The sequence below is a fragment of the Hyla sarda genome, chromosome 10 (genome assembly GCF_029499605.1).
Source record: "Hyla sarda isolate aHylSar1 chromosome 10, aHylSar1.hap1, whole genome shotgun sequence".
Classification (NCBI taxonomy): domain Eukaryota; kingdom Metazoa; phylum Chordata; class Amphibia; order Anura; family Hylidae; genus Hyla; species Hyla sarda.
Genome location: NC_079198.1, coordinates 110795039 through 110816992, shown reverse-complemented (window position 1 = coordinate 110816992; position 21954 = coordinate 110795039). Strand labels below are relative to the sequence as shown.

The window sequence follows — 21954 nt, the reverse complement described above, 5'->3', positions numbered from 1 at the left end:
TCGTTCTTGGATTGTCTTGATTCCCGGGAACCTCTTGTCTGGATGTTTCCATGCAGATTCCAGAATGTCATCAAAGTCAGCAGGAGAGCTGAACCTTTGAGGTGCTGGCTTAGCACGATGAAAGGATACTTCTGGATAGACATCCGAAGATCCTGGGTCCCCTAAGTGAAAGGTGTCTCTTATGGCTGTCACCAATTAGTTCACCGTTGCAATTGAGTCCGAGCGGTCCTCTGAGTCAGATGCCGGCTCGGAAGCCTCGTACACCAGTTCACCAGGGGAAGGGAATGAGTAGAGGCAGTCCTGGAGGGGGGCGACCCTGACAGGGTACGCAGCTCTGGCGTGGCAGAGCGGCGATTCCGAGAACGTCCTCTGGAGGAGCGATGTTTGTGCCCAGATGACAGGGGGGGGGGACCCACGAGGAGAACGCCCACGTCTATCTAAAGACTCAATGGAAGAGTCAGACGAGGCACCCTTAGTACGCTTGTGAGAGCGCGAAACATGAGGAGACGAGGAGTGGGCCCTCTCAGAGGTCCTGCACAGGGAAGACCCCTTCAGGGCGGACACCACTACCCGGGAGGCCTCAGCCACCAAACGGGAGACTTGGGTCAAGTCCGCCATATACTGGGTCAGGGAAGAAACCCAGGGTGGTGGAGCCGCTGAACCCACCGGGACCGAAAGGGCATCAGGGGGTACCAGGGGGTCTGGGGGAGCAGTGGAGCAGGTAGGGCAAGTGAGCATGGCAGAGCCAGGCATTTTGGTACTACAGTGTATACAGACCAAATAAGTCTATGTATCCTGGCAGCTGCAGAGAGGAGAACAGCTCCATGCAGCTAGAGTGAGAAAAGGAACGGCCAATGGTAGAGGGGGGAGTGCCTGCAGCAGAGGCACTAACTAGTTGGCCCCCCCTCTGGCTGAAATTCGCGCCCACGGCGCTGATTGGAGGCTGATGCGCGCCTCAGAGGAGCTCCGACCATCCTGTGGGCGGAGCTAAAACCAGGCCGAGAAGGAGCTGTAATGGCACCCGCTCCTTGTCCCGAGCGCACGTCATTCGCATATGAGCTCGGGGGAACAGTGCGGGCGGTTAATATGCCGGCAGAGACCGCCGGAGAAAATGAAAGTAAGCCGGCGCTGAGAGCGCCCGGCTCGTACCAGCGCCGCGGCTGTCAGCCGCATATAAGACGCTGCCGGCGAAAACGAAAGTAAGCCGGCCTGTACTAGCGCCGCGGCTGTAAGCCGCATATAAGGCGCTGTTCAACGTAACACACTACACACACACACAGTGCCAAACATACATGCCCCCTCAGAGTGCCACTGCTCCCCCGAATAAAGTCCTCAATAAAAGTCCATTCCCAGTAAGCCAGCCCAACCTGAAAAGGTGGGCCAAAAACAGGGGGTCTCCAGCAGTTGCAAGTTCGCTTATCTGAGGAGAAAGAGGGAAAGTACTTACCTCAGTCAGAAGAACTTACCTAATGAAGTCTTCAGTGAAGTCTTCAGTCAGCTGTAGTTACCTGCATCACGCCTGGCTGCTATGCGCGAGCGAGGCAAGCAGGAAAAATAGGGGGACCCGGACCCATGAGGTACCACCCAGGCGAGGGCGGGTTAACAGCGCATATACGCAATGTCTGTGCCCCCTTACTCGCAATGGGGAAACAGGGAACCGGAGTCCCCACCTGAAAACAGAAAAGAAAAGGGAATAAAAAACTAACACGTCCCTATACTAGGAAAACAAAAAACAGAAGACCTGGTCTGGAGCAAACCAGACCATGTCCACCTCCTGCAAGACACTAAGCTTAAACTGACTAGCTCAGAGCCTGAAGGTGGGTATATCCTGCTGGGAGGAGCTGACTTTTTTTTATTACCATAGTGCCACACCTCCTAGAGACAGCAGCATAACCAACGGTCTGTGTCCCCCAATGGAGCCAATAGAGAAACTTTATTTTCACTTTTTTTTTTTTTTTTGCAGTGTTATAGCTCCCATAGGGGGCTATTACACTGCACACACTGATCTTCTACACTGATCACTGCCAGGCAATAGCCAAGTATGTACCGTTGTATAGGACTCTTTATATTAGTCGCAGATGCCCCCAAAAATTTGATAAGGTCTGGATGCCCTGTTACGGATAGGAGAATCGGTAGTCCACCCAGAACGAGTCAGTTCTCCTGGGCAGTATGACTGATTCTTTCTTTACCTGAGACGTGGGGGATTACTCCGGGAGTGTGTGTTTGGTTTGTGTGTATGTTACTGTCTCAATGTCGGTCTGGGCGCGGATCTCCTTGATTGTCTATTGCTGTGACGCCTTATTATTCTGCCTTTTCTTATGTTATCGCTGGAGGTTGGAGAGCTCTGTGCTCGAGTTTATTGTATTTTTATGTGTATTGAAGACAAAAAAAAAAAATCCACACATACATGGGGTTACATTACGACCCACTAGTGGTCACAACCAAAATACCCCCCCAATACACTTCCTTTTGTTACAAAGCCAGTCATAGTCAAAGTCACCATTATAGCTATAGGCTTGAAGAGTACCTTTTTGACAAATGACTATTGTGTAGCATATTTATCACATTAACATAAATATCAAATTTGGCATCTAAATACCAGAATAGAGCACCATTCACCCTGCATATCACTATTCATATGAAACTAAGCATCCAACTCTGTCCCCAAAGCAGCCATCTCCAGAGCGAGACCCAGCATAACGCTATTTGTGATGGAGACGGCTGCTACAGGGACTAAGCTGGAAGCTCAGTCTCATAATGTAGGCCGGGAGAAAGGCGCCTTGTTCTGGCATTTAGGTGCTGAATTTGAAATGTCAATTTCATGTCATGTCAATTTGAAAAACTGCAAAATGCTGCACAATATTCACTTAAAAAAAAAAAAAAATGACAATTAAAATAAGGGGAACACTTTCATGTACTGCATCCTTTACATTAAAGAGATTCTACTATACAATGACTGTCAGTTACCGAATCCATGATGGAAAAGAATTTATTTAATGCAGCAGGATGGGGCCCAGGTAAAAATAAATACTTATAAATATACTTGAAAACACATGGAATAGAGGAATATGTTTTCATACTTTTCTAATTACAACTGTTAAAATACATTCCTGTTTGAGAAACGGAGAACAGCGACACGCTTTAGTTAGTCGGAGAACACTTTCCAGTTCCACCCGTCCTCCCTTGTGTCCCAGTTGTGGACACAGCTGTAGAGGTTGGAGTCTTCACAGTATTTTGCACTTTTGGGACTGATGTCACAATCATTCTAGGGCTATAAAATTATTTTACATAAATGACATCATGTCCAGACGTAGTCAGGAAGAATGAGGAAAGAGTCGCTCCAATGGGATCCTAGGCTCCTGTTACTTGAGCAGTACTGACCTGTGACCTGTTTAGTCAGAAAATGCTGCATCGGCAGTGTATAGTCAATAACCTGCACATAGTGACTGCTGCGCCCCTCCAAAGCCTTAGTGAGTGTAATCACATAAAAGGGGGAACATGTGGCACTTCAGAAATACCTCACGTAAGTGAAGCCTCAGTCACCTACATCTGAAAATGCATTTAATGCCAGTTGATAAAACCAAGCTCTCAGCATCCTGCCAGTTTCTAAAAGAAAATAAGGAACTGCAGAAGGAAACAAAAACTCCTTTACATACTAAACATGTGATTCCAGGAAATCCTGGAGAGCAGCCATAGGACCATCTTTTTTTGCAGTGTGTTATTTAGGAACAATATGGCTGGGCACTTTGTAAAAACATTTTGCACAGTTTGCAATCAGTTCATGCCCAGACATGACAGAGGTCCATCCATAGAACCGTGCAGATTCTCTCTCACATTAGAAGCATACTGTTCTTTTTGTGCACAGTTATGAGACTCGAGTACATGGAATGAGAGAAGGCAATGTGATGCCATGCTTGATAACCTGTAGATCGCTGCCTGGAAACCCTCAAGGTTATAGTGGTAGCTTCCAGTGTGACAATCACTGCTGCAAATCGTCATAATTAAGACTCCTTCGAAGCAGCAATACAACAATATATTGCCATAGGTCACGTGACAGAAACCTGGTACTGATGGCATCGTAGAACACTCTCTGTGCCATCTGAATACATGTCATGGAGACATCGCTGTAGTGCTCTATGTGCAGCCTCGTGTCAGGGCTTGCCGATATGCATCTCGCTGCTCCCGTTCATGTTGGTTGTGGTGGTGATTATGTACTGTGTTGTCTGAGATTGATTGGCAGATGTTTGCTCCAAGTGGTCTTGGTTGGGGGTCCCCTCCTCTGCCTTCTTCATCTCCAGATCGGTCTGCCCATCAGAGATGACGTAGTGTGTCTAAAAGAGGCACCACAGTGTATCAGGAAGGACATAATGTTTATTGGGAGGATTGGGTAGCATACATTTAACACAGACATACCTTCACCTGACCACTGTTCACTGGTGTAACAGGGGTGCCCACAGCCGCCTCTGTAATGACATACTGACCCTGAGGTAAGGTCATCATCTGGATCTCAGAAGCTACAACATGAAACACAACAAACTGTTAAACAAGTGCATGAATGATCCTCCCTCCTTTACTCACTATGACCTCCAACTATTTATTCCATTATCTACTGCCCATTACTGGGGAACAGGGGAACATAGCATCTACAGCAGGGGTCTCAAACTCCCGGCCCATGGGCCATTTGCGGCTTGCGGAACAAAATTTTGCGGCCCGCACCAGGGATCTGGAATTTGTATCACCCGGGACATGCAGTTCCGGGCACCGGGCAGTTGATTTCTTCAGGCATTTAGCCCTGTTTCGGGCAAGCAGGGCTAAATGCTGGAAGACTTCACACACTTCGGCAAACAATGCTGCATGGGACCCGGTACACATATGACGGGGCAACCAGTCTTGCCCCGTCACTAAACTGCTACTTGCGGGGACTTTCTGGCGGAGGTGCACACGGTGAGTGATGTCATCGCAAGCACCGCGCAGGGACGCCGAAGTCCTGCACAGCGTGTGCGATAACGTCAACTCCGCCAGGAAGTCCCCGCAGGCAGATGTAAGTAGCGCAGTCCAGGTGGGGAATCTGTGCTAAGGCTACCTAATGTGGGGAATCTGTGCTACGGCTACCTAATGTGGGGAATCTGTGCTACGGCTACCTAATGTGGGGAATCTGTGCTACGGCTACCTAATGTGGGGAATCTGTGCTACGGCTACCTTATGTGAGGAATCTGTGCTAAGGCTACCTAATGTGGGAAATCTGTGCTAAGGCTACTTAATGTGGGGAATCTGTGCTAAGGCTACATAATGTAGGTATTCTCTGCTAAGGCTACCTAATGTGGGGAAGCTGTGCATCGCTACCTACTGTGGGGAAGCTGGGCTGTGCTACCTAATGTGGGGAATCTGTGCTAACTAAGGCTACCTAATGTGGGGAAACTGCTGCCCACCTAATGCTTCCCCATCAGCTCATGCTATTACCACAGGGGGGGTAGGAGGAATTTAGGGGAGGGGGGGGTTGCTGGTGGATGATGGTGTGCTACTGCTGGTGGTGGGTGTTGCTGGTGGATGATGGGGGTGCTAATGCTGGTGGGGAGGTGTTGCTGGTGGATGATGAGGGGCGCATGATGGGGGCATTATATGTGAGGGGCTCATGCGGCCCAGCCTCACCCAGCCGCTACCTCCAGTGGCCCCCAGATAATTTGAGTTTGAGACCCCTGATCTACAGCCTCATAAACTGAAGAAATCTTATCTTATCTAGTTTATCGGCCACATTTCATAACCTTTGCAATTCATAATTTACTGCTTTACAAAAAGAGATGAAACTTCTGTACCAACTGAAACTAACAATCCTAAAGTCTTAGACCGCACCAATTCAAAGATCTCCCAAATTAACAGTCTGCTAAAAACTTTTAACACATTGAGCATGAGAAACTTGGATCTAAATAGTTATCAGTACATTGTCAGTGAAATAAAAGTCTAAGGAAAATTGTTGTGTTTAGCTGTAGGATTCAGCCAGATTTGAACGGTCTCATCTCTACTCTACACAACTTACGGTAACCTCGGAAAGAGTTCCATCCACTTGGCAGGTAGGCATGTTGCACTGTGGAGTTGGTCTGAGTTTGGGAGGTCGGCGTCTGCATTTGTGAAGGACTGACATCTTGTTCTGCTTCCTGCGATGAGGGACTGAGAGTCTGTGCCCCTACCTGAAAGACACAGCAAGCAGCAAAGAAATGTAAAAACTCCCTTAACTCCTATTCAATATGTTTTCATAGAAAGGCTCACACCCCTATAGTTTTATAAAAAGAAAAAAAATCACCTGAGTGGAGGCCTGGCTGCCTGGGGGAGGCTCAGTCACCTGGATATGCTGAACCTGGATGGCATGCTGACTGAATCCTTGGGATTCATGAAGCTGCCCCATGTCTACAGTGGAATGCTGGGTCTGGTGGGGTGAAGGAGCCTGGGCAGGAGGAAATGAAAGAAAAAAAAAGTGATATTCAGTCTATGTACATACAGCATAGTAGCAGAAATGTATTCTTGATGCCAGGAGACCTCTCAGTGAAGGGTGCTAGGACACTGATCTTACCTGGGAAACCTGCACCACCTGGAGCTGAATGTGCTGCGGCTGCTGCATGCCAGCTGTTGCTTGTGACACTGGGATATACTGTATGCGCTGATAGTCACCCTGGGCTGTGCGATATTCTGTAGTTAGAGTCTGTGATAGCTCGGTCATCGCCTGAGTCAGAAGATCTGTTGTCTGTTGGGAAAGACAAGCATCCAAGGTGGTTAGAAGGCAGAGTAATGTAATAAGACTCAGCACAGTAGTGCAGAAAGACAATAATTTAGCATTTACAGCTATACATTTTAGTGTTAAAGTGGTATGCCAGAAACACCATTTTTATTTCTTTTTTTTATATTGCTATGGCTGCAGTGAAAAAAAAATATTATTAAAAATAAATAATAATAATAGTACTACTACTAATAATAGTAATAATAATAATAATATCGGTCACACACACACACAGCAACACCTTCTAGCTCCCCCCTTGTCGCTCTGCCAATTCAAAGACTGACTCATTTCAGCAGTGACAGCCCACATAGTCAGTGATTGGCTGGGTGGGCTGTCACTGCCAAGAGGAGTCTGAAGTGGCAAGCAGAGTGACAAGCAGGGAGCTGGAATATGTCACTGGGGTAGTTCAGAGGAAGGTTGACAGATGAGTATGCATTTTTTTTCTACAGTGGGCCTAGCAACATATAAAAGAAAACAATTATGCATCTGGAATACCTCTTTAACATTACAAGTCACATACGTACCACCACAGTCTCTCCACTTGTGCCATCAGCTGTCAGCACTGTAGGGGCTGCACTAATCATGGTGGTCTGCGTGCTGATGGGCAACAGGGCAAACTCTGGATGTTTCTTACGTATATGCTGAACCATCTTGGTCTAAAATAAACAAGAAGAAGTTCTATATTTGTGCACAGATGAGGACATGACAAATAAGGACATGTAGCTGAATTACTTGCAGGTTATAAGAGGTTGAAAAGAGAGATAGTGGGTTAGGCAAGAGCCCACCAAGTTTTCCAGGAGTTTGGAGACAGGTTCATAAAAGAGCAGGATGGGTACCCTCAGCACATGGTGCTGCAGCCAATCACATACAAGAGCAAATGCATGTGACCTCTGAGGCCAGTGATTGGCCAAAACATCCCATGATGTGTGTACAGGGACATCATCAGGAGAATGGACAAAATGTGAGAAAATAGGTCCTTAATGCAAGTAATAGGGTGAGAAGACGGAAGGAGCCTGGAGACTACCTTTGTTATAGGGTGAAAAGCCAAGAAGAGGCTGTGTGGGAGAGCAGATAATCAACGTGAGATCGCTGCATGGTCATAGGAGAGAAAAGATCTCACTCACCTTGCTGCTGTATTGCTTGGCACAGTGTGGGCAGCAAACTGGGGGTGTTGCAATCGTTCCAGTTAGTTGGGTATGCGTACTTAACATGGGGTCAGGTTCTCCAGGCCCCGCAGGACGGAGCTTTCTGATACTAGGAGGCAGCTCTGCTCCTGGGTGGTTCTTCAGGATGTGTGCTTTCCTCTTGCTGGCACTTTTGTAAACCTGTCCAAAAAGTAAAACTGTCCAGTCAGTATGTTCTACCTCCATACAGGGGCTAAGCAAGCAAGCAGAGACACTAAGACTCACCTTCTCACAGTACTGACAATAATAGTCACGGTTGGGTTTAATGATGGGCAATGTGAGCTCTGGAACTTCCTCTATTTTCATTTCTGGATGCCTCTTTGACAAATGATTGACCTGAAGAGAGATAATGATGTTATAAAAACAGAAAACAGTTCCCAGGCACAATTTTAATAAAAATAATATTTAAGGGGGAAAAAAAATAAAATAAAAATAAAAAAGAAGGAACTGAAGCGTTGCATGGATCATTGTTCACTATATTTATATATTCCCAAAATATTGAACAAAACTGGAACATATTTCCACATATCCATGCAACATTTCAGTTCATACAACAAAACACAAGGTATAGCCTTTTTCAAGCATAACACTATGCACTATTAGGGGGCTATTTATACCCAGACGTGGTCAGAATTAAAGTGAATTCTTAATCAATAAAGTGCAACAAATTCAAAAGTTGTACATAGAAGTGAAAAATCATAATTATCTCATACAGGGTTTCTTATACTTTTAGTGTTTAACCCAATGTTTCCCAACCAGGGTGCCTCCAGCTGTTGCAAAACTACAACTCCCAGCATGCCCAGACAGGAAAAAGATTTTTTTAACACTTACCGTAAAATCTCTTTCTTGAAGGATCCATTGGGGGACACAGACCGTGGGTGTATGCTACTGTCTCTAGGAGGTGTGACACTATGGTAATAAAAAAAGGTCGGCTTCTCCCAGCAGGATATACCCACCTCCAGGCCCTGAGCTAATCAGTTTTAGTTCCAGAGCAATAGGAGAGGACCGACAGGTCAAAGAAGACCCAAACTGTCCGAGAACCAGAAGAAAAAATACAACTGAACACACCCTCGGACAGAGAACCGAAGAAAACCCCAAAAAAGGGTGGGAGCTGTGTCCCCCAATGGATCCTTCGAGAAAGAGATTTTACGGTAAGTGTTAAAAAATCTCCTTTTCTCTATCGGCTCCATTGGGGGACACAGACCGTGGGACGTACCAAAGCCGTCCCTTGGGTGGGCAGATAAGCAGTCAGGCAGACGGCCGTTCAACTGCCGCCTGCAACACCTTACGACCCAGACTAGCATCAGCCGATGCGAAGGTATGAACCCGGTAGAACCTCGAGAAAGTGTGCAAAGACGACCAGGTAGCCGCCTTGCAAATCTGCGAGGCAGAGGCTCTGTTCTGGAGAACCCAGGATGCACCAACAGAACGGGTAGAATGAGCCACAACCCTGAAAGGAGGAATCTTCCCCTTACAGCGATAGGCTTCCGAAAGGGCAGACCGAATCCACCGAGAAATGGTGGCCTTGGAAGCAGGTTGTCCCTTACGATGACCTTCCGTGAGGACGAAAAAGGAATCACACTGACGAAACGAAGAAGTAATAGAAAGATAGGACCTAACAGCCCGAACCACATCCAGTTTGTGGAGTAAATGCTCCTTAGGATGAGAAGGAGCGGGACAAAAAGACGGGAGGACAACATCCTCATTGAGATGAAAGGCCGAAACCACCTTAGACAAAAAGGAAGGATCTGGCCAGAAAACAACCTTGTCCTGGTGGACCACCAGAACGGAAAACGGCAGGAGAGAGATGCCAATTCAGACACCCTCCGGATGGAGGTGATAGCAACAAGAAACGCCACCTTCCAAGAAACGAGGTGCAGAGACACCTCTCTAAACGGGCTCAAAGGCTGCACCCTGGAGGGCACTCAGAACCAGATTCAAGGTTCCAAGGGGGAGAGGGTGACCGGTAAGGAGGGACAGCATGCGCCACTCCTTGAAGGAAGGTCCGGACATGAGAATTAGAAGCCAGAGGACGCTGGAAAAGAAAAGGCCGAAACCTGACCCTTAAGGGAACTGAGAGACAACCCCAGTTCCAAACCCGACTGCAAAAGGAGAGAAGACGGGGAACCGAGAAAGTCACAGGAGACAGGACCTGAGCTTCACAACAGCGAAAATAAGACAGCCAAGTACGGTGGTAAATTTTCGCCGAGGAGGGCTTACGAGCCCTGAGCATGGTGTGAAAGACTTGGGAAAAGAACCCGCGGGCCCTCAAAACCACGGTCTCAACCGTCACGCCGTCAAATGCAGCGACTGTAAATTGGGGTGGCAAAGCTGTGAGAGCAAGTCCGGACGAAGCGGAAGGCGCAGCGGAGCGTCGTCCAGTAGCCTGCTACGTCGGCGTACCACGACCTTCGGGGGCAATCTGAAGCTACCAGAATGGCGGAAACATCCTCCGCTTTGAGATTCCTCAGAACTCTGGGAAGGAGGGGAAGGAGAGGGAACAGGTAGGGTAGGGCAAACCCCGCCCAAAGAATCACTAGGGCGCCACAGCTAGAGCCTGAGGGTCCCGGGACTTGGACACAAAAGGAAGGATCTTCCGATTGTGCCGAGACACGAAGAGGTCCACGTCTGGAATGCTCCAGAGGTCGCAGACTCCCGGAATGTGAAACGTTGAAATGGCCGGAACCTTGCTTTCTGCCCAGATGAGAATCTTTGTCACCTCGGCCATGGCTGCCGAGCTGCGAGTTCCGCCTTGGCGACTTATGTACGCCACGGCTGTGGCATTGTCCGACTGGACGTGGACAGGAAGGCACGGAAGCAGAGACTCCCAATGAAAAAGACAAGGAAGAATCGCCTGTAGTTCCAAAATGTTTATAGGAAGAAGGACTTCTCGGGGAGACCAGAGTCCCTGAACCGTCCAATCCCTGAACACACCGCCCCAGCCCGACAGACTGGCATCCGTTGTAACTACCTGCCAGTAAAGGGGAAGAAATTACCTCCCCTGAAGAAGAAGGGGGGAGCGGAGCCACCAGAGCAGAGACTGACGGATCCTGGAGGGAGAACAATCTTGCGATCGAGGGACAGAGGAGATCTGTCCCATCGAGGGAAGAATCGCCAGCTGAAGAGGGCGGTAATGAAACTGGGCAAAGGGTACGGCCTCCAGGGCCGCCACCATCCGACCCAGGACTTTCATACAAGTGCGGATGGAAACTGGGACCTGAGCCTGAAAGGAGCGGACCCCTGACATAAGAGTGAGACGTTTGATTGGCGGAAGGCAAATTCGGGCAGGGGCCGTGTTGAAGTGAAGTCCCAAGAAGATCAGAGACTGGGTGGGAGAGAGGACTGACTTGTCCCAGTTGACCATCCACCTGAAGCAATCCAGAGTGTGAAGAGTGACATCCACATTCTCCAGAGTCTGGGCTCTGGTGGGAGCCTTGATGAGAAGGTGGTCCAGGTAGGGTATTTCCGAGACTCCCCTCGACCGCAACAGGGCCATCACTGGCGCAAGGATCTTGGTAACGACCCGAGGAGCCGTGGCCAGGCCAAAGGGGAGGGCTACGAATTGAAAATGCCCCTCCGGAACCGCAAAGCGGAGATACCGATGATGGCCTGGAAATATTGGCACATGGAGGTAGGCATCCTTGATGTCCACCGAAGGAAGAAACTCCCCTTGTTATAGGGATGCCACTACCGAACGGAGAGAGGTCTAGGATTGGTCGGACAGAACAGTCCTTCTTGGGGAGCACAAAAAGAATGGAATAGAAACCCCCAAAAACGTTCCCCTGGAGGAAACGGGAACGATAACCCTTTGGAGAAGCAGAGACTGGAAGGAGAAGGAGACCGGGGGGCCCGGGATTGAAAAAAGCGATCCCTCGGGAGGGAGGCGAATTCGATTCGGTAACCGTTGGACACCACGTCCCTGACCCAGGAGTCCTGAATGTGTGTGGTCCAGATGTCTCGAAAAAGTAAGACACAACCTCCCACCCGAGAAAAAACTGCGGGTGGGGGCTTCACTTCATGCGGAAGTGGGTTTGCGGTTGCCTGATTTGGCTGCAAACAGGCCGGAACTGTTGGCGTCCGACTTCCAAGACGGGCTCGCCCGGAACGAGGGAGCCTTCTTGTCCCGCGAAGGCGCCTGCTCAGACCCCTTACTGGGGCCAAGGGTCCGAAAGGAAGAGGACTTCCTTTGGGAAGTGGAGCGCGCCTTGTTTTGAGGCAACAAGGAACCCTTACCCCCCGTCGCCTAAGAGATAATCTCGTCAAGGCGCTTGCCAAAAAGATGGCCACCCGTAAAAGGAAGCTCAGTGAGAGACCTTTTGAAAGCGGCATCCGCATTCCAAGCTTCAAGCCACATAGAATGGCGGAGAGCAGCTAGGTGACCCACAGCAAAAGCAGAACAACGGGCTGATTGCATGGAAGCTGTGCACAGAAATTCCCCAGCTTAGAACATTGGAGGGCCAGAGCAGACAGATCCTCTGGGGGGATCCCGCTAGGATACCCTGACGGAGTTATAGGCACCACTCCGATAGGGCCTTGCACGCCCATGTCGAGGCGAAGATGGGAAGAAGCGAAGAGCCAGCTGCTTCAGAGGCAAACTTCGCTAAGGACTCCACCTTCATGTCCGTGGAAGCCATGAAGGCAGCCGCATCTGCCAGTGGCAGTGTAGTAGCCTTAGAGATTCGGGAGATTGGTGGATCCACTGAAGGAGGGGAACCACCTTAGTGACAAGATCCTTGTCAAATGGATAACGTTCTTGAATCGTCCTTATTCCCGGGAACCTCTTGTCTGGATGTTTCCATGCAGATTCCAGAATGGCGTCAAAGTCAGCGTGAGAGCTGAACCTTTGAGGTGCTGGCATGCACGATGAAAGGATACTTCAGGAGTTACGTCCGAAGATCCTGGGTCCTCTTAAGTGAAAGGTGTCTCTTATGGCTGCGGCCAATGGGTTCACCGTTTCAACTGTACCCGAGTGGTCCTCTGAGTCAGATGACGATTCGGAAACCTCGTCAGCCAATTCGCCAGGAGAATGCGACGAGTGGAGGCAGTCCTGGCATGGCAGAGCGGCGACCCCGAGAACGCCCACACCTATCTGAAGACTCAATGGAAGAGTCGGACGAGGCACCCCTAGTACGCTTGTGAGAGCGTGAAGTATGTAGGGAAGAGGAGCGGGCCACCAGAGAGGGCCGGCGCAGGCAGACCCCTTCAAGGCGGACGCCACTTCCCGGGAGGCCTCAGCCACCGAACGGGAGACTTGAGTCAAGTCAGCCATATACTGGGTCAGAGAAGAAACCCAGGCTGGAGGGGCGGCTCAATCCACCGGAACCAAAAGGGCATCCGGGGGTACCGGGGGAGCAGTGGAGCAGGCAGAGCAAGTGGGCTCAGTAGAGCCAGGCATCTTAGCATTACAGTGCTTACAGACAAAACAAGACACCGACATTCCGGTTATCTGTTTAGAGGGAGGAACAGCTCTGGGTACGGACATAATGAGAAAAAGACAGGAACTTTCTCACTCCAGACTGTGTCCCCTGGCAGCTGCAGTGAGGAGAACTCAGCTCCGTGCAGCTAGAGTGAAAAATGGGCCAGCCAATAGCCAGAGGCAGAGGCATAATCTGATTGGCCCCTACTGAAATTAGCGCCCCCGGCGCTGATTGGAGGCCGTTTGCGCCTCTAGGGAGCTCCGACAGCCCAGGGGGCAGAGCTATGAGAAGAGCGAGAAGAAGCTGTAATGGCACCCGCTCCTTGTCACGAGCGCACACGTCAGCTGCATATGCGCTCGGGGGGAAGTGAGCGGGCGGCCCAAACGCCGGCAGCGGCTGCCGGAGAAAACGAAAGTAAGCCGGCGCTCAGATCGCCCGGCCAGAACGAGCGCCGCGGCTGTCAGCCGCATAGAAGGCGCTGCGGTCATAGCCGCACAGTAAAAAACCACACACACAGTGAAGTAGAAAAAACGCATTCACATAGTGAAAACACAAAATGCATGCCCCCTAAGATGCCACTGCTCGCCCCAGAATAAAAGTCAAGCCCCAGTATAAGCCAGCCCCATAAACCTGAAAAGGTGGGCCAAAAAAACTGAGGGTCTCCAGAGGTTGCAAGTCCGCACCTAAGGGAGAAAAGGGAAATGTACTTACCTCAGTCAGAAGAACTTACCTAATGGAGTCTTCCATGAGGTCTTCAGTCAGCTTTTGTCGCCTGCATCACGCCTAGCTGCTATGCGCGAGCGAGGCGAGCAGGGGAATAGGGGGACCCGGACCCATGAGGTACCAACCCAGGCGCTGACCGTTGGCGAGGGGGGGTGAACAGCCCATATACGCAATGTCTGTGCCCCCTTACTCGCAATGGGGAAACAGGGAACCGGAGTCCCTGAGTCCCCACCTGAAAACAAGAAAGAAAAAGGAATAAAAAACTAACACGTCCCTATACTAGGAAAACAATAAATCAGAAGACCTGGTCTGGAAAATTCCAGACCATGTCCACCTCCTGCAAGACCCTAAGCTAAAACTGATTAGCTCAGGGCCTGGAGGCAGGTATATCCTGCTGGGATGAGCCGACCTTTTTTTATTACCATAGTGTCACACCTCCTAGAGACAGCATCATACACCCACGGTCTGTGTCCCCCAATGGAGCCGATAGAGAAAGGCTTTTTTTTAAATTAAACACACAAGTGATGGTGGACAAGCAGGGCTCTGTACACCGAGGACAAGCAGGGCTCTGTACACCGAGGACAAGCAGGGCTCTGTACACCGAGGACAAGCAGGGCTCTGTACACCGAGGACAAGCAGGGCTCTGTACACGGAGACTGTGACACGCCCCTGGCTCCCAAAGCAGGATGAGAGCCCTGCTTGTCCTGCCCTCACTTCCTGTATTTGGTCTTCTCACAGAGACACCCAGGCAATAGCTGCATACACTTTTTTATCCAATGTATATTACCCATATACATACAATGGTATTATCTACATTATTTACAACGTTTTTTGCTAAGGACAGGTACACTTAAATCCATAAAAATCACAGTGTCTGATTTTTAAAGAATTTATTTGCAAATTATGGTGCAAAATAAGTATTTGGTCACCTACAGACAAGTAAGATTTCTGGCTCTCACAGACCTGTCACTTCTTCTTTAAGAGTCTCCTCTGTCTTCCAGTCATTACCTGTATTAATGGCACCTGTGTGAACTTGTTATTAGTATAAAAGACAATGAACAAAAGAAATTCACACACTGTTTCACTGCAATAATTTCTTCCTTTTATATATGGATTCTTTCCAAAATTATAACATGGTACAGGAAGGCTGTCCTTCGTGTGAAGGGAGATGGCCGGAGTATCCAGCAGTGAACACTGCACATGAAGTAATAAAGAAGTCGTCTGTTACTCCAAGACACAACCTGCGGACTTTGCTCTATCCATAGTGAGTGATTATAATTTTTCTGCCTTCCTGTAACGTGTTATAATTTTGGAAAGAATCCATATATAAAAGGAAGAAATTGTTGCAGTGAAACAGTGTGTGTGAATTTCTTTTGTTCATTGTGCTTAAACTGGGATTAGAGCACCCAGTCACCACACTGCACCCTAGGACTGAAGTCCCTTCCCTAGATTTATTATCCAGGACTGAGATTAGTATAAAAGACACCTGTCCACAATCTCAAACTGTCACACTCCACACTCCAAGACCAAAGAGCTGTCAAAGGACACCAGAAACAAAATTGTAGACCTGCACCAGGCTGGGAAGACTGAATCTGCAATAGGCAAGCAGCTTGGTGTGAAGAAATCAACTGTGGGAGCAATTATTAGAAAATGGAAGACATACAAGACCACTGAATCTCCCTCGATATGGGGCTCCACGCAAGATCTCCCCTGTGGTGTCAAAATTATCACAAGAACGGTAAGCAAAAATCCCAGGACCACATGGGGGGACCTAGTGAATGACTTGCAGAGAGCTGGGACCAAAGTAACAAAGGCTACCATCAGTAACACACTATGCCACTAGGGTCTCAAATCATGCAGTGCCAGAAGTGTCCCCCTGCTTAAGCCAGTACATGTCTGGGCCAGTCTGAAGTTTGCTAGAGAACATTTTCATGATCCAGAAGAGGATTGGGAGAATGCCATATGGTCAGATGAAACCAAAGTAGAACTTTTTGGTAAAAACTCAACTCGTCGTGTTTGGAGGAGAAAGAATGCCGAGTTGCATCCCAAGAACACCATACCTACTGTGAAGCATTGGGGTGGAAACATCATGCTTTGGGGCTGTTTTCTAAAGGAAACAATGAATGGGGCCATGTATCGTGAGATTTTGAGTGAAAACCTCCTTCCATCAGCAAGGGCATTGAAGATGAAACGTGGCTGGGTCTTTCAGCATGACAATGATCCCAAACTCACCGCCCGGACAATGAAGGAGTGGCTTTGTAAGAAGCATTTTAAGGTCCTGGAGTGGCCTAGCCCATAGAAAACCTTTGGAGGGAGTTGAAAGTCCGTGTTTCCCAGTGACAGCCCCAAAACATCACTGCTATAGAGGAGAGGAGATCTGCATGGAGGAATGGGCCAAAATACCAGCAACAGTGTGTGAAAACCTTGTGAAGACTTACAGGAAACGTTTGACCTCTGTCACTGCCAACAAAGGGTATATAATAAAGTATTGAGATGAACTTTTGTTATTGATCAAACAGTTATTTTCCATCATAATTTTCACATAAATTGTTTAAAAATCATACAATGTGATTTTATGGATTTTTTTTCTCATTATGTCTCTCATAGTTGAGGTATACCTATGATGAAAATTACAGGCCTCTCTCATCTTTTTAAGTGGGAGAACTTGCACAATTGGTGGCTGACTATATACTTTTTTGCCCCACTGTATATTATTCACCACTCAAGGAGACACTCAGCATTTACGTCTAAAAGGGGTACTCCAGTGGGAATAAAATTATTATTATTTTTTTTTTTAATCAACTGGTGGCAGAAAGATTTGTAAATTACTTCTATTTAAAAATCTTAATCCTTCCAGTATGTATCAGCTGCTGCATGCTCCACAGGAAGTTGTGTAGTTCGTTCCAGTTAGACCACAGTGCTCTCTGCTGACACCTCTGTCTCAGGAACTGTCTAGAGCAGCAGAGGCTCGCTATGTGGATTTACTTCTGCTCTAGACAGTTCCTGACACAGAAAGACCAATCATGGTCCACAGTAATATAGTAACAAATGGCGCACCCATCCAGGATTCAGTGTTACATATCTTCCTTACCAGCATGCCCCTTCTCCGAAAGCCCATCATACACAAGCGACATTTGAACATGAAGCTTTCATAGTCTGTGGAGGCAATGCGTGGCTTAAATGCCTTGGTGCGCCCTGTGCGATCTGCCTTCTTGGCTTCTCTCTCTGGGTTGTGCATGCGTTGCATGTGTTCCCTTAGCTTGTCCTTTCTCTGAAATAACCAGTTATGGGAAAAATAAGTGAGACGGTTACAGTGACTGCTTAACCTTGTTGTCCCTCTGGTACATGTATATGTTGGACTATAAAGTATATTACAAATTTACATGCCAATAACATTAACATTAATAGGAAGGCACACTTTCTTTGTAATACAAAAACACAAGAAACTTTTTGCAACCATCAAAAGGTTCTATGTATGTAGATTCTAGCTTTATTTTTAGATGCTGTGTAGTCCTAAATGTGTCTTCGGGTAAAGCTGTGTTACCCACCCTGTGGCTCTATAGTTGTTACAAAACTACAACTCTGATCATACTCTGACAGCATTGGGTGAATCTCAGTAGGGCATCCTTCATTCTCCAGCCTATCTAGCTATTGAAAAACTACAACTCTCATCATGCCGCAACAGACTTCAGGCTGAAGAGAGTTTAGTTTTGCAACAACTGGGTTGGTGGAACACTGATGTGAGGTGTGCACAATAAGAGTTGTACTTTTGTAACAGCTTCAGAATCACAGATTGGGAAATCACTGAAGTACAGAGTGCCATTTCTATGCTAACATTATATGTCACATTATATGTCACAGTTACCCAATATATTTTAGAGAGAAGGTTCAAAGTAAAGTTAGATTTGGATGTACAGCATATCGGGAATAAGTGTATTTCTGTATCCTAACAATTACCTTAAACTGCTTGCCACACGTGGAACAGAGAAAGTCTTTGCGGTCGGAGTGCCTGAGCATGTGTAGCCGTAGCTTGTCTGGCCTGCAGAAGGCCTTATCACATTCTGTGCACTGGTATATTTTCTCAGAGTGGAAGCTCCGCACATGTTTCTTCACCTGGTGATACACAGAGAAGCAATTGTGAGGGCCAGACACACACTACATTATGGGTCAACATTTTGCTTTTATTCTAGATCCCCTATTATACTGTAACAGAGATGGAACAAACTATAAGAATGTAAACTGCAAATGGGAGAACATATTTTCTCTGACCTGAATGAAATCAGAGAAGCGTTTTTTGCATGTTGGGCAGCTGAAGCAGCCATCCACTACATGCACAGCCACATGGTCCTTCAGTAGATCCAGGCGGTCAAAGGAGTCTGTGCAAAAGATGCAGGAGTAAGTCTTCTGGTCCAGATGGAACTTCATGTGGTTCTCCAGGGAGCTGGTGCTAATAAAGCCCTTGTTGCAGATGTCACAGGTCAGAGGACAATTGCCATCTCGACCATGGAAGCGTAAGTGTTGTTCGAGTTTCTCCTTTTCCCTGAAAGCCTTGCCACACTGCAGACATTTAAAGGGTCGGTATGTCTTTCGGATAAACAGATGTTGCAGGGCAGCATTCTGCAGAAAGCCAAAGAAAGTATTTGTTACTGAAAACTGAGCAGGAAAATGAAGTGAAGTGTGAACGGTCGATGGAGCAAGCAGCATGAAAACCTACAAAATAAAGTGAATGTAATGTGCTCATGATATTTCCTACCCCACTGTTACAAACAGCAGGTGAACACATTCCAACCTACCTGCAGCTCCAGCTAACAGGTCAGCATGGGGAGAGAGAAAGACAGGTTACAGCTGTATACTTGTCTGGGGACAGTGACAAGAAGTCTAAGCTGAGGGCTCGGAAGGTCTGAGGGCAAATTCAGATCCACTATACGTAGGTAGCTCTGCCTAGTGGTGGATTCTGGCAGTCAGAAAGTTATAAAACTCTGTCTGTGTAATGGGCAGCAAGGGATTTGGAGCTTTGTATAAGGAAAATGCTGTTCTGAACCTTATGGATAGCTTACAATTCTGAACATATTTAGACCAAAATAACAAAATGGTGTTTAAGAGCAGATAGTCTTTATAAAGGGAAATTTCTTCAAATTAGATGGAGTGTTTAATTGGTGTGGATCTGTTATCTGTAAAATAGGGGTCCAATGTCCCCCTGGACCCCCACCAAGCAGACTTCTCTATTCTGCGGATAGGTCATAAGTGTTGCTGGTAGGAAAACAAACTTTTATTATTAAACATTTAAGAAGAAAAACCCTTCAAGTTTCCTTTGACACTGCTGCAAATGATACATCATGTACCAGAAAATAGGGTTCATACCCGTATGCGTTTGGCTCTTCGCATGTCTTCAGCTGTTAAGGAACTTTGAGAGGTGGCCTGTATGGGCTGCACAGTTGGAGCAGGTTGTAGGAGTTGGCTCTCTGCCTGTGGATCCAGTGTACCTTGTGTTGTTGGACCCAAGGAAAGCCCTGACTGGTCGAGGCCATTGATCGTTTTCGAACTACTGTCCTCAAACTTCGGAGCCTTATTATGGAAGTGCAAAAGCTCCTGAAAGACAAAAAAAACAAAAGACTAAAAACAAAAAATAGGAGACAGCGAGTCCAGAGAAGACCAAGCTTCAATCTGGCTAGATCAATAATATGTTGGTGACCACAATGCTGGCTCCTTGTTACTGGTATAATGACCGGGTCAACAATGATGATTCACACCGACCTCCACTGGCTTAATAGTCAATCGACATTATTATTACCAATATGGAAATATATTTACTAACAATATAATCCTAGCTGCAGTTCAACCTGCATGCCACACAATTATCAGGTCTTGTCATCAGGTTATTTATTTTCTTATCTCCCAAAAATCCTTTTCAATCTAGGGCCAATGGAAAGATTATCACCTTTTTCCATGTGTTGCACCCACTCCTGGTTTTGACTGAAAATACTGACCAAAATGCCATGTGTGAACCCAACCTTAGGATAAAAGCATCATATAAGAAGTGTGTCTGAATTAGGAGTTTTATACACCTGTACCTGACTTCCAAGACCGCACTTCTCTCTGTTTTCGCCTGTAATGTCCAAACGCATAAATTTTGGAGGCCTTCCTGGTCTCCTTCCTGGTCCAAATTTCCTTCTTGTTCTCCCTCTGCCACGTCCTTTCGCCCTGATATTTTGAAGGTACATACGATGAAACATTATTTGCGTATTTAGGTCAGGTGTAGCACCAATATAAAATGCAACATACAAGCAGCACGATAAAGAGGTTTGTGTTGTATAATATCTAGAGATGAGCGAAGTTACAGTGATTCGATTCTGCACAAACTTCTCGGCTCGGCGGTTGATGACTTTATCCTGCATAAATTAGTTCAGCTTTCAGGGTCTCCAGTGGGCTGGAAAAGGAGGATACAGTCCTAGAAGAGTTTCCTAGGACTGTATCCACCTTTTCTAGCCCACCAAAGCACCTGAAAGCTGAACTAATTTATGCAGGCTAAACCGCCGAGCCGTGAAGTTCGTGACGAATCGAATCACTGTAACTTCGCTCATCTCTAATAATATCCCATGCAGCACAGTGCAACAACCTTCAATTCTTATTGAAGGTTGCTATACTGAGATGTGGACACTTAGATGCGCTGAATAACACCCGTGTGCTAACACACACCCACAACCCTATTTAGAAACACAGTGCAACAACTCCATAACATTAATGTGCCACAAGCTGCACAGGTCCATGCCTTATGTATGTGCGGCAGAAAAAAAAGTTAACCCACATTGTAATGTGTAAGGCCTTCAATTATACCTGCACAGAGAAGCAATATAGTATATACACAGCATGAAGTCAGTCAGCTGTCTTAAGTGTCTACAACAGAATGTTAAAGCAAAAAGCAGTAAAGTTCAAAGCACCTGCTGAAGAAATCCAGTTTCTCATCGTGAGAGTTTAGGTGCTGCTGTAGTTGTTCCGAGCTCATGAAGCGTCGATTACACTCATAACACGGCCAATTCTTTTCTTGTTCCCTTAGAACTAAAGTAGGTAAAGATAATACACATTATTAGAAGCACCGACACAGATTACTATCAGCTTCTCCTGTACACACAGCTAGAGAATAACCTGAAATGACACATATAACACTGTAGACAAATTGCATTAAAGGCAGGGTCACACTGGGCGGATACGCAGCGTATTTGACACTGAAAGAAATATGGTGTGTATGCGCTAGGAGCAGGTTGCGCTTGTGCTGGAGAGGGGATGACATCATGGCGCTTTCTCCCGCACTTTTTCAAATGTGTACATGTATATAAAGAATGCTCTTATGTTTTGTCACCATGACCTGACAAAGCGACGGACCCCTCGCGAAACGTGTTGTCACAATTGGCCAAATAAAGGGAAACATTTATTATTTACGTTTTCTGCATCTTCACTCCGACATCCCGATACTGGGACACAGAGCAAGATTCTCCCAGTTGCCCCATTGCAGCATCATCATTTTCCTGCTGGACAAGCTACAGTACTTTGCAGCCTCACTCCAGCACAAGCGCAACCAGTTACCTGACCGACACCACGGATGATTGAGACCGATGCACGGCAGCCACAAGGAGCCCTATGAGTGTATGGTACACCCTTACATGCAATTACCAGTATTGTGCCTGTTTTAGCCCAACATAAAAAGGTGAGTGTGCCAATCTCACCTTATGAATGTTTACTATTTTAACCCACTGATTTATCTTAGTAACGTCACTTAATAGATAGCGCCACCTTTGTTCTATTTTTTGCTGTATTCGCTAGGAGCAGACACAGGGCTTTCCCCACTACAGCCCCGTGTCTATGG

The 21954-nt window shown here is 47.3% G+C and overlaps 1 protein-coding gene across 7 annotated transcripts in view; it reads right to left on the bottom strand.

Annotated features, from left to right (window-relative positions):
- Positions 1-2973: 2973 nt before the first annotated feature.
- PRDM10 (PR/SET domain 10) overlaps positions 2974-21954 on the bottom strand; it is a 59189-nt gene continuing 40208 nt past the window's right edge. For 6 of the 7 annotated variants that reach the window (XM_056543722.1, XM_056543721.1, XM_056543726.1 and 3 more), the window contains exons 10-23: positions 21032-21149; positions 20159-20294; positions 19455-19682; positions 18363-18710; positions 18051-18206; positions 17185-17364; positions 8179-8289; positions 7894-8094; positions 7294-7425; positions 6566-6736; positions 6299-6439; positions 6035-6185; positions 4414-4514; positions 2974-4331 (exon numbers count right to left, since the gene is read on the bottom strand). In XM_056543722.1, the coding sequence (XP_056399697.1) occupies positions 4152-4331; positions 4414-4514; positions 6035-6185; positions 6299-6439; positions 6566-6736; positions 7294-7425; positions 7894-8094; positions 8179-8289; positions 17185-17364; positions 18051-18206; positions 18363-18710; positions 19455-19682; positions 20159-20294; positions 21032-21149 (2354 nt within the window). In that variant the 3' untranslated portion in view covers positions 2974-4151. The remainder of the gene's footprint in view (positions 4332-4413; positions 4515-6034; positions 6186-6298; positions 6440-6565; positions 6737-7293; positions 7426-7893; positions 8095-8178; positions 8290-17184; positions 17365-18050; positions 18207-18362; positions 18711-19454; positions 19683-20158; positions 20295-21031; positions 21150-21954) is intronic. The other variant, XM_056543728.1, reaches the window with a different exon arrangement.